We start from the raw sequence: 13,211 nt of genomic DNA, 5'->3' as shown, positions 1-13,211 counted from the left end.
AAATCCCCATTGACTTTGCTTGTCGGTAGCCAGCTGGGAAGGTTGAAAATGGTGATCACATGACCCTGGGACACAGCAACCATCATAAACACACGCCAGTGGCCAAGCATCTAAGTTCAGATCACGTGTCTGTGGGGATGTTGCGAGAGTTGGAAGGGCCTAGACCAGTTGTAAGTCACCTTTTTCAGTGCCATTGTAATTCTGAATGGTCACTAAACGAATGGTTGTAAGTCAAGGACTACCTGAAATTTGTTGTCAGGTCTAGGTGGTGGACTTCCTGGTTTTAGTGAAAAACACAATTTCTCTACCGTAGTGTCACTATGGCTCTGTAAGTGGATTTCTAAATCCTTCACTTCCGAAGCGAACAAACTTTAGTTTACTGATCTATAATTTGTTTTTTAGACAGATCTTTTGATGTTTCTGTTGTTTTAGCAGCAACTAGCCCTTCTTGGCTGATCTTGATCTTCTAAACAGGATTAGTTCAGTCAGGGTTGGATAATACTCAGATAAACTGAGAATTTTAGGGATGTTAGCTAGGTGAAGAGATTGAAAAGAACTACCTTGAAAAAGGGTATGGCAAATCACTTCCACAACTCAGACAGATGCAGTTACCAAGAGTTAACCAAGAACTGACGACATATTTACCTTCATGTTACATTGCAAAATTATCCCCTTTTTATTAATCCGGATATTTAGCATCCTGCACAGTTTCCCCCAAATAAGGAAAGAGAGAGATTGGAGTTTTAAAATGGGCATCCCAGCTGCACATTTTACATTTCATTATAAGAAATCACTTGTTAAAATCAGCTCGAGTCAGGAAAATTATATTCATTTTATTACTGTTTTTTTAAACTTCTGCATAAAGGCCTTTGATCAATTAACTGACCAATTAACTGATTAATGGAGCATTGCAAGACGACAATCCAGGCTACATTGATGCAACAAGCAAATGGCAAATCTGAAAATCTGCCTTAGAAAAAAGGATCAAACTGACAAAGAGCTTGAAAGAAAATTTGGAACTTAGTTACTATATATGTTGACAGCAGTCAGATTCTTAAATACACAAAGATGGAAAGACACATTCTTTCCCACAATGGAAGCCTGGATGATAAAAATGATGGAATTAGCAGAGATCAATTAAAGAATTTATCTAGTTTTGTTTCTACCTGGAAACGTCTGGACTTTTTGCTTGAAACTGAAAAAAATGAAACTGTTTTTAGATTTTGATGATTCAAATGATTCTGTTATAGAAGTGATTAAAATGCTATGAAACATAAAGCAAAAGGTTGAGGTTGCAATTTTTTTTTTTTTTTTTTTTGGTATTTTACTGCACTGAAAAAAAACAGAGATCCTTGCCCCCCCTTTTCTTTACACTTTTTTCATTCTTTCTCTCAGTTTTCTAACTTTTGTTTCTTTTTTCTTATAATCTAACTAAATAAATGCACTATGTACTGTTTTGAATCAAGCAAACAAAATGCAATTTCTTTTAGGATACAGCCAACAAGCTCTAAAACGCCCCAGATTGTAGGGCTGCTTTGGATTTTAGTTGCTCAAAAGAGCTTTGGCATGCATAAGAGACAAAAGGGAAGCAACAGAGGAAAATGCAAAGAGGCTGGAAAGAATCACAGAGAAGACACATTTTAGGAGATTCTAAAGCAACTTCAGACTGAGGTAGAAAAACCGATGCTTTTTTTGCGAGAGAAGAAAACTTGCTGGCAATTGAAAAGATTAAGAAAAAAAATGCCTTTTGTGCTTAGAATTGTAATAGAAACATCAACCTAAAATAATTCACTAAATTCCCCAATAGTTTTAAAACCCATCCAGAAAAAGCTTTCAAAGAATTCCATGTTCAGTTCCAGCAGTGCATGGTTCTCATTAGGAACGCTTATACCTTCTAGATTTTTTTGTAAAAAAGTTAGTTTCCATTTGCTTAGGCAAATTTTTTTTTTTTAATTTGATTTATATGCCGCCCTTCTCCGAAGACTCAGGGCGGCTTACAATGTGCTCAGCAATAGCCTTCATCCTTTTGTATATTTATACAAAGTCAGCTTATTGCCCCCACAAACTGGGTCCTCATTTCACCTACCTTAGAAAGGATGGAAGGCTGAGTCAACCTTGAGCCTTGGCGAGATTCGAACCCTGCAGTAATTGCAGGCAGCTGGTCTTAATAACCAGCTTAATAACAGGGTGCCTTAAACCCCTGTACCACCAAGGCTCTTTTCACTGTGTCAAGAAATGCTGTCTTAAAGTTTTCATATTTCCCTCCACCATTTAAGTGATTAGGAATTTATACAAGGTCTGGTATATCCGCCCTCCTCAATTATCCTTGCAAGATGCCTCTGAAGCAAGATAACTTGAGAGATAGCTTAGTGTCACCCAGATATAGTCATTATTCAGTGGTAATCTGATGAATGAAGGCAAATATATGTGCCCTAGGATAACGTTGCAGCATCCAATCTGGGTTGGTTACTGGGACCAGAGGTTTATTTGCCTTCTGAGATTTTGGATTCGTGCTGGAGCCCATCCTCAGGGAATTTTCTGTGTCACAGAGAGGAGTTCCCTGAGGATGGGCTCCAGCACGAATCTGAAAGCTTGTCAGACAAAAAAACCCTCTGGTCCTGGTGACCGACCCAGAATGGATCCTGCACTGGTAATCTGAATTTGATTTTTCCTGGACAAAATCCAACATTATCCACTATACTACAACAGCTTTCTTAAATTACACACATCTGAACTTAGGCTAAGACCAAACAAGATGGAACCACCATCCCTGAGGCAACATAACTCTTAAGCTTGGCTTAAGATCATGGCAGTACATTAGGAAAAGTCTACATACAGCAAAAATCGTTTCTCTCCCCTCTCCCTGATGACCTGGGTTATAACTTTTATTGCTAATGATCATGTTGTCTGGAGCTAGTGGAAATCCTAATCTGAAAATCTAGAAGACATCACTGGAGAACTTTGGTCTAGACCAAAATGGACGTCTTCCAGATATCTTGACTTCAACTTGTAGAATTCCCTAGTCAACAATGGCTATCAGAAACAACAGCTTAGACTCCCCAACTTATTCTAACTTTTCTTGCCTCTTTGAGGAGGCTAGTTTCAGCCAGACAAAGCTAATCATGTCCTTCATGCACATAACACTAAACTAGGATTTGTTTCATCTAATTAGGGTTCACTGAAACTTTTAGGCCACAAGCCACAATTTAAACCTATGGATTGAAGATCATGGCTTGATTTAGCCTGGCCTGTTCATACAGCTGTATTAGAAATGATGGTTTACAATTTGCTTCTGTCTTCTGCCCAAGCCCCTGCAAATTTATAGAAGTGCAAAACAGCGGCTAAAAATAGATGGAAAACCAATCCACAACAATCCCAAAACATTGCTAATTTGGCTTGTTCAACAAATGAAAAAATTCTGACTTTCTCCCCATGTCTATCTAATATGCATAATAGAGATTCTTCCTTTCTAGCCTGTCTAAAAATTGCTGGGGAAAATTGAGGATGATTGTAACCAGCTAGGACTTTAAGTTATGGAATTGCACATTTTGTAATCTTTGTTCTCTTCATCCATTTTATTCTGAGACATTTTAAAGTGTACACAGTGTGCTAATGTATATTCAGACAAACAGCTTCATTGTTTTAAATGCTAACAGACATGCTGGAAAGAGCATGCATCCTGCAGACATGTAGTGCGAATGCTGTTTTAAGCACAGAGATTTCTGCTGTAAAAAAAACTCACTAAGCCTTGAAACATCCACAAAACAATAGAATCCACTTGTCTGATTAAGGAACATGGATTAAGATTCTGGAACACACACTAGTGCCACAAAATGAAGCACGTTCACAAAAAGGAGCACTTACATCACTTATATGAAGAAAATTTCAGATTTAAATTCTAAATGGAGGGCAATTTCCACCTGAAAATCTGCCAGGGCTGAAGAAGAACAGAGGTAAGCAACCTGAAACCCAAGATCAAATATGCCTCCAGGGATTCTTCTATTTGGAGGCAAGAATCACGCAAATATTCCTAAAAGAAGCTTAACATATTTAAGAAGAACAGCCACAAAGTCCAAGGGGGATGGGAGTTAAACAAACAATCAAATCTGCACAGCATCTCTTCTCTGTCCCAAATGTTGCTCATGATGCTGGTTATCAAAGTTGTTCATCACTGAACTAAAACAGAGGAAATGTGCTTTTCTAACAAGACCTTGCTTTTTTCTGGTAAAATTGCTTTGATGTAGTTTCACTTTTCAGTCATCTTTTGGAAATAGAATTACAGGTAGTCCTCGACTCGCGACCATTTGTTTAGGGACTTTTTGATGCTAACAAAAGTTGTGAAAAAAGTGAGGTATACCCGATCCCTCCACTTACAATCGTCGTGGCATGCCCACATTCAAATCATCAAAATTTGGCTGATTGGCAAAGGCAGCATATTTATGACAATTGCAGCATCCTGGGTTCATATGATCGCCATTTGTAGACTACTCAGCCTTGTGACAAACTAAGTCAACGGGGGAAGCCAGATTCATTTCACAATGGCAATGATTCACTTAATAACTATTGAAAAAAAAAGTTGTAAAGTCAGGTGTGACTCACTGAAAAATTGCCTTGCTTAAAGGTAAAGGTTCCCTTTGCACATATGTGCTAGTCGTTCCCGACTCTAGGGGGCAGTGCTCATCTCCATTTCAAAGCCGAAGAGACAGCGCTGTCCGAAGACGTCTCCATGGTCATGTGGGCGGAATAGAAATATGACTAATAAATAAATAAATGACTAAATGCCAAAGGCGCACAGAACACTGTTACCTTCCCACCAAAGGTGGTCCCTATTTTTCTACTTGCATTTTTTACGTGCTTTCAAACTGCTAGGTTGGCAGAAGCTGGGACAAGTAACGGGAGCTCCTCCCATTACTCGGCACTAGGGATTCGAACCGCTGAACTGCCGACCTTTCAATCGACAAGCTCAGCATCTTAGCCACTGAGTTACCGCCTCCCTGTTGCCTTGCTTAGCAACAGGAATTCTGGTTTCAACTGTAGCCATAGGACTACCTGTATACAGCCTAGTTACAAGAGGGTTAAAAAAATCAAAGTTTCCCCCTATGGAGCCTTAAATTCTGGGGTCGGCTAGAACTGTTACTTTTTTCTATCTTTCTAAACAGAGGTATAGAATCAGAATCACATGAAGTATTAGTGCCACTTTATAAAGCCTTAGTAAGACCACACCTGGAATACTGCATCTAGTTTTGGTCACCACATTACGAAAAAGATGTTGAGACTTTGGAAAAAGTGCAAAGAAGAGCAGCTAAGATGATCAAAGGCCTGGAGACTACAACTGTTTGAAAAACAATTGCAGTATTTGGGTTTGGCTAGTCTAGAGAAAAGAAGGACTAGGGGGGACATGATACCAGTCTTCCAGTATTTGAGAGGCTGCCACAAAGAAGAGCAGGCCAATTTATTTTCCAAAGCACCAGAGGGTGAGATAAACAACAATGGATGGAAACTAATCAAGGAGAAAAACAACCTGGAATTAAGGAGAAACTTCCTAACAGTGAGGACAATTAGCCAGTGGAACAGCTTGCTTTCAGACATTGTGGGTGCTTTATCACTAGAGGTTTTTAAGAAGAGACTGGACGGTCACTTGTCTGAAATGGTATAGGATCTCCTGCTTGAGCAGGGGGCTGGACTAGAAGACCTCCAAGATCCCTTCCAGCTATATTCTGATTCTGATCAACATATGGATGACATTATGGCTTTCTAATGAAAGGAGTGGGAAAAACAGCTCTAGTTCTGAAGGGCTGCAACCACTCAACAAAACGCATCATTCCCAGGCTGACTTACAACATTTATACAATTACAAAGGGCTTAGGAATTCAGCAACTGTGTATGTGCATTTTTTTTTAACAAAAGAAAAGGGCATGTGAGGACAACAGCTTTTCATCACTGAATTGTGTCTTCCTGTGCTGTTCATTCAAACCTCTCAAGAAATATTTTCTTACCCTCTTGTAGGACCAGAAATTGAGCTAAGGAGTTCCTTATTTCTCTTGAGAAAATCTAACTGCCCCATCCACTTATCCAGTAAGGTAATGTTTACAGCAAATTATAGCAAAGCAGCACCCAATATTGGTAGTCCTCAACTTACAACCATTCATTTACTGACTGTTCAAATGGCACTGAAAAAATTGACTTATGACTGTTTTTCACACTCACAACCATTGTTAGCATCCTCATGGTTACATGATCAAAATTCAGATGCTCAGCAACTGGTTCATATTTATGACGGTGGCGGTGTCCCGGGGTCATGTGATCACCTTTTGCGACCTTCTGACAAGCAAGGTCAATGGGGGAGACAGATTCACTTAACACCATGTTACTAACTTAACTGCAGTGATTCATTTAACAACTATGACCAGAAAGATCGTAAAATGGGGCAAAACTCATTTAACTGTCTCACTTAGCAAAATAAGTTTTGGGCTCAATTGTGATCATAAGTTGAGGACTACCTGTATATCTGCCTTTGTAGCATCTTGCCAGAGTACCTCTGAATTACAGCTTGATAATGATAAATGATAAGCCCTGTTTGGCAACTTTAAGACCTGCGGACTTCGACTCCCAGAATTCCTCAGCCAGCATGGCTGGCAGGGGAATTCTGGGAGTCGAAGTCCACAGGTCTTAAAGTTGTCAAAATTGGACACCCCTGCCCTATACCACATATTTTTCTGTGGTTTCTCTGCTTTTTGTGCCCCCACCAATAAAGGCCTGCCCTCCTTGCCCTAAAGTTTCATGACCTTGCTGAAAAACAACTGCAGGAGCCTTGAAGATACAGGCCTGGGCTTTCCCTTCTAAAGGCCACCCTGTGCTTTACTCATTCACATAAACGGCAATGCAGTCTTGACACGTAATGGCATCTGAGATTCCCACCCCTAATAACCACCGTTGAAGATACACACAGAGTATTCTTGTCTATACTGAACTGAAGCGTGCCGCTGTTTATTTGGCATTTTCAGACTCGCTGAGAAAGAGTTGAACATGACTCTACCGATCTGCGTAAAGCAGAGATATCTCAATACACCATGGAAATGTAGCACATGTGACATCTCAATCTTGGCCACACACAGGAACTGAATTCAGCTCTGGACAAGATACTGTAGGCTTCTTTATTCTTATCTGCTTAACCGAGACAACAGCATAAAATTGATATTTATAGTGAAAAATACATTTTAGAACACTATTTTGTGGTGCTCTCCGAGCCTGCTGGTTTGCTTGCAGATGCTTCATTATCTAGGTAGGTAACATCAGTGCACTGATGATGTTAGCAAGTCATGTAATGAAATGTCTGCAAGAAAATAGCTAAAACTCAGAGAATACCAATGATTCCACAGGTCAACCCTGTGGAACCCATATATTCTCTCCTATTGGAACAATTAATTTTCTAGCCTTTAATTTGCTGATTTTTGACACTATTCCAAAAAGGCAATCCACCTTCCCATTGGTAAAATAAAGGCTAAGCATTTTGTGCATAAATGAATGAACTGGGATTTAGACCCAGAGGCATTTGATCCAACATTCTTAATTTAAAACGGTTTTAAAAAAATAACGAAGGAAGGACCATAGAAGTCTTGCTGTTTGATTTTATGGCTCATAAAAAGGCTACAGCATCATCACTGCTATCATTAAAGTCACACTCTTACATATTTAATTTAATTTAATATTTTATTTTATTATTTATTTATTTTATTTTATTTTATTATATTTTATTATATTTTTTTATTTTATTTTTGCCCATCTCGCCACACAGCGACTTCTTTGTAGCATTTTGCCAGGGCATTTCTGACAAGTAAGCCTGCAAATCTAAAGAGGATGTGCGTATGTTTAAGAACCTGTTAGTCAGTTAAAATCTCACTTACAGAACACCTACAGAACATAGCAACTACCTTTAAGTTTCTTTAACATACTGTACTTCCATTTGGAATTTTCAAAAAGATGCACTGCATATATCCCCTTGGATTTAACTCTCAAAGTAACTTTATAAGGTATTCATGATTATGATTAAGAGGAAGTTGATCAGAACTCATCAAAGTCAAACGACTCCTCTCTACCACCAGTTCTAGGCCCACAGTAGCCCACCACCAGCCCACATCTCTGGATCTATTCCTTTGGCTGCCCTTTTATGATTGCAGAGAAGTAGGGCGAGAATCATGGTTGAAATGTGTATGCAAGTCATCAGTCTTACTGGGTGACCATGGACCAGTCTCTACCCCTAAGAGGAGCCAACCCTGCAGGAGCGTTGTGAAAATAAAACTCGGGAGGAGATGACTGAAGTGTTGTGAAAAATTCCCGGGCAGCCAACACAAGGCTTTCTTTCTTTCTTTCTTTTTTTTAAATGCAAATATTCCATCAATTATTCGTCTCCCTTAACACAGTTGCAGGACGCAGCTCCATTCAGAGACTCTGCCGGCCAGAAGTCGGTGCGCTGGCTCAACTTTTTCCCCCGCTCAAATTTGCGCGATGCTCTTCGGAAACCACCGCCGGCTCCCTCCCTTCCTCCTCCCCGCCACCAACTCACACGCCGCCGCCTCGCCTCGGCTGCCCCGACTCTCTTACCTTCTCTGGCTTTCAGTAAAACTGTATTGGCTACAATGTTCTCCAGCTCCATGGCGCTCCAGCTTGGAAGATGCTGCGGTGCGGCACAATCCCGAAGGAAAAAAGAGAGGGGGGCAAACCGGACACGAAAATCAAGGTTCTTGAGGGGAGAAGCGGCTGCTTCCTCGCCGTCGTCTTCGCAAAACTGCTGTTCTCTCCGGCTTTTTAAAATGAGGCCGCCAGCATCCTAGACCTCAAGGTATCACATCCCTTCCAGCCCAGCGCCGGCTCTCGGTTGCCCGCAAGTGGATCGAAACTAAGATCCGGCAGGGCGTGAGGGGGAAGCAGGATCCTCTCCCCCACCTTCGGAACAACCGCCGCAATGCAATCCAGACCAGAGAGAAATCCTCTTACCGGCGCTCCTTCGTCCCGTCCCCCCCCCTCCGCCAGCGGAACCGCGGCTTTCCGGCGCCGGTGAAAGCTCCTCGCCTGGGGCGGGCGGAGGGGGTCAGCAGCGCTGAAGAAAGGAAAGCCCCCTTACCCTCCTGCCCAGCCAAGCATGCCCGGGGAGGGGGCAGGAGGAAAAGACTCTGGAGCTCAGCCGCCGGGAGATGGGCAGGCGGGATTGAGGGGCGCGATGCTTCTTCTCAACCCCCCCCCCGCGCCCAAGAAATGCCGATCAGGGGGTCCTTCCAAAAGGGGGAAGCGAGTGAAGAGGAAATTCTCCCCGCCGGCGCAGAGCAAGCGAAAGCGAGGTGGCGGGGGAAGCGAAGGCGAGACCTCTGGAATCCTTCTGTCCCAGCAGGAAATAGCAGCGATACTAGAAAGAGCCCCGTAGCGAGCGAACTGGCTACAAAACGTTCCAAGAGGGCGGGGCTCCGAGTTGGTGATGACGTCGCCACCCGCGGGGGGGGGGAGGAGGGAGGGCTCCGATGTGTCAACGTTCGAAAGAGTTATGCAATCGCCTCGGTCCCACCTTTTTTTTTTAAATGATTCTCCAGTGCATGCTGGGAAATGTAGTTTGGCAGGGAAGCCCTGGAAAGTTTAGCCAAGCAAAAGGTTGGCTCTCTAATGCAGCGACCGGCGCCCAACTTTTTGGGCATCAGGGACCAGTTCTGTGGAGTTTTTTTTTCCCGTGGTTTCGCAGGCTGCCTACAGACGGGGCTTCGCTTGTTTGCGCAGCCCCGTTGCCAGTCCATGGGCTGGGAGTTGGGGACCCCTGCTCTAATGGCTACACAAAGGCACGCACTCAAGTTTACAACGGACTGTAAACTAGTGTCAGGAAGCTCCATAACTCTGACTTTTAATAGCGCATGGAAGGGTCTTCCCATTTATGCTTTCTCTGCTCAAGTCTGAGGACCTTTCACCCTTGCATTGAAATTGTATCTGTTATTAAGTCAACAGAAAATAATAACAGCATTAAAGTCCCTGTTGGAGACCCCTATCCTGTCTCCAGTCTTGGTCGGTCTCAATTCCTCTCCAAAATAATGAATGGCAAAGCCTAAAATTTGTCATAGACTTTTAGGCTGCTAGCAGACATCAGAACAAAGAGGAAAATGCTACTTTGGCACTAGTGTGGCTACAAATGAATGATACCCTGCATCAGCCCCAAGCCAGAGACACAATGAAAGCAACCTCATAGGTTTAATCCTGTACAGGTAGTCCTCAATTTACGACCACAATTGAGCCCCAACAAAGTGAGACATTTGTTAAAAGTGAGTATTGCCCCATTTTACGAACCTTTCTTGCCATGGTTGTTAAGTGAATCATTGCACTTGATAAAATAGATTGTTAAGTGAATCTGGCTTCCCCGTTGACTTTGCTTCTCCGGTTGCAAAAGGTGATCACATGACCTTGGGATACAGCAACAGTCATAAATATGAAACACTTGCCAAGCAGCTGAATTTTGATCCATGATCATGGGGAGGCTGCAAAGGTCTTAACTGTGAAAAACGATGTCACTTTTTTCAATGCCTTTGTAACTTTGAACATTCACTAAATAAACTGTTGTAAGTCAAGGACTACCAGTATGAAGTCTAGTCAGGAATGAGCATTCCCCGTTCCTTAGAAAATCTGATGAAACAACTCCAGAGGCTGGATAGCTGAACTGTGTTATGAGGCCACTGCCATATATTCCCGTAGACGTTCTGTATATAGTTACATGGATTGTGTGTCTAGGTTTACTTCTCTTTGTGATGTTCTCATCATATGCTAAAGAACAAGTCTAGCCAATCTATGCAGCTGAGGAAGTGAGCTGCAACTCATGAAGGCAGGTGCTTGTTAACAAAATTTGCTAAATCAGAAAAAGTACTACCAGGCTCTTCCTGATTTTTCACCACCATGGACCAGTGTTTCTCAATCTTGGCAACTTCAAGCTGTGTGGACTTCAATTCCCAGAATTCCACAGCCAGCTTTCCATAACACACCTCTCCTACAATGCTGTCAAGGTATTATAGTTAGATACCAGTGAGCTCTTGAACAATAAGCCAATTTGTAAGGAATGAGTTGAGGCTAACTTATTAGATCTGGGATCGATCAAGATTCTATTATGAACTTGCTGGTTCACAAGCACAAGTAGATGGTTACAGATTCAATGGGCAAACCATGGTTAATGAGTTAGCAGCTTTTTCAGTCTGAACTAGGATCTTTTTAAGTTGACTCCCTTAAATACAATGATAGTAATACAAATGGAACACCCCTCTTTTTTTCTACTAATTTGAAATGACCAGGGGGCAGGAGGGAAAATTAATGCATTACACTTCTGAGAAGCAGAGAAGTAAATGAAGCTAATGAAGAAATGCACAATTTGCAAGACAAAAACCAGGATTTGGGGAAATGGATACATTCCGTCCCATGGCAGGCAGAATTGTTGTTTTAGCTTATCTGACTTTTGGTTGGGCACAGAAACAAACAAACCTATAGCTAGCATATAGGCTAAAATAGCAGCCTGAGGTCTGTGGCTACAGGGAACTGCTTCAATATATACCAAGTCAGAATGAGAGATTCCCAGGCTGCTTGACTTCCCCCTGTGGGCTTTCTTTTTTTAACTTGTGAATGTATGTTTGTAACTATCACAGGCAAAAGTAGGCAGGACTCCACACTGGCAGATTATATATTATTCATTTATCTTTTGCTGTTCCATTCAGAGGGCATTCAAGGCTATTAGACATCAGCTAAATTAAACTAAATTGAGAAACAGAGAACACCACAAGCCCACTGCTTGGCTGTAAAAACCTGTAAAAAGAAATTTCCCTCTTATCCTAACCCCAAAAGGTCCTTTGCCATCAATATTGCCATCCCCTTGGGGTGCACCCTGAGGTTACAGTTAGTCCAGAATGCGGCCGCGCGGGGGATTATGGGAGCGACGGGGCGCTCACATATGACACCTCTCCTGCGCGAGCTGCACTGGCTTCCTGTGGTCTTCCAGGTGCGCTTCAAGGTGTTGGTGACCACCTTTAAAGCGCTCCATGGCTTAGGGCCGGGGTAACTGCGAGACCGCCTTCTGCCGCCAATAGCCTCCCACCGACCGGTTCGCTCACACAGAGAGGGCCTCTTCAGGGTGCTGTCAACCAGACAGTGTCGGCTGGCGACCCCCAGGGGGAGAGCCTTCTCTGTGGCAGCACCCGCCCTCTGGAATGACCTACCCCCTGAGATACGCACGATACCAGACCTCTGGACTTTTCGTCGGGACCTGAAAACACACCTATTCCATCTAGCCAGGCTGGCTTGATCCCATCCTCTCAGTTTTAAATTGAATTCGGTTTTAATTGGGTTGTTTTTAATATCTTGGGCCGAAATTATTTAATTGTTTTTTAAATTGTTTTTAAATTTTATATGCAATGTTTTATCTTGGCTGTACACCGCCCTGAGTCCCGCAGGAGAAGGGCAGTATAGAAATAAAATAAAATAAAATAAAAAAATAAAATATTGCCCTGTGGGTCAATCTTGGGCTTAAAGAAAACAATGCATTTTGCTTCCTAAAGACTTTATTCTGCAGATTAATTATGACTTGTCCTCAGAAACTAAAAACCACAACTTTCGAGTAGACACTCATTGCTTGCTGCACCAAGTAACAGGCTGCAAGGGGAAGTGTAAAATTTTTCTCACGTAAAATCAATTTTTGGCTCTTGCTGAAGTCTCTGCCCCACCTGCCTTTTATTTTTTACTGTTTAAAACATTTTTAAAGCAAGTGAGAAACTGACCTGTGACATGCCAATTCTAGTATTTACTTTTGTTTTGTTTTTTAGTGCTCCTAGGTCTTCTCAGGATACAGCAAGGGAAGCACCAGAAATCTGCCTTTGAAAGTGAGTTCAATTGCCAAGAAAATAAGACTAAATTGAACGAATGGGGATCATCCTTGGGGGCTGGAAGAAATGGCACTAACAATCTTACTTCTTGCTTTCTGGTAAATGGCTGTTTGCATGATTGCATTTAGTTTTGGTCACCACAATACAACAGAGATGTTGAAACTCTAGAAAGAGTGCAGAGAAGAGCAACATAGATGATTAGGGGTCTGGAAGCTAAACCTTATGGTTGCAGGAATTGGGTACATACAGTCTAATGAAGGATAGGGGTGACGTGATAGCAGTCTTCCGATATTTGAGGGGCTGTCACAGAGAAGAGGGGATGAC

At 42.2% G+C, this 13,211-nt stretch overlaps 1 protein-coding gene across 1 annotated transcript in view; it reads right to left on the bottom strand.

Annotated features, from left to right (window-relative positions):
* The window catches only part of LOC117677009 (G protein-coupled receptor kinase 5-like), a 79,951-nt gene extending 70,491 nt beyond the window's left edge, over window positions 1-9,460 (bottom strand). Inside the window, exon 1 of the mRNA XM_034436868.3 lies at window positions 8,602-9,460. Within this exon, the coding sequence (XP_034292759.2) occupies window positions 8,602-8,653 (52 nt within the window). The 5' untranslated portion in view covers window positions 8,654-9,460. The remainder of the gene's footprint in view (window positions 1-8,601) is intronic.
* Window positions 9,461-13,211: the final 3,751 nt, after the last annotated feature.

This window comes from Pantherophis guttatus, chromosome 9, assembly GCF_059756535.1.
Source record: "Pantherophis guttatus breed Tessera chromosome 9, ASM5975653v1, whole genome shotgun sequence".
Taxonomy (NCBI): domain Eukaryota; kingdom Metazoa; phylum Chordata; class Lepidosauria; order Squamata; family Colubridae; genus Pantherophis; species Pantherophis guttatus.
Note: the sequence above shows the minus strand (reverse complement) of the source record. Positions and strands in the feature narration are given on the sequence as shown.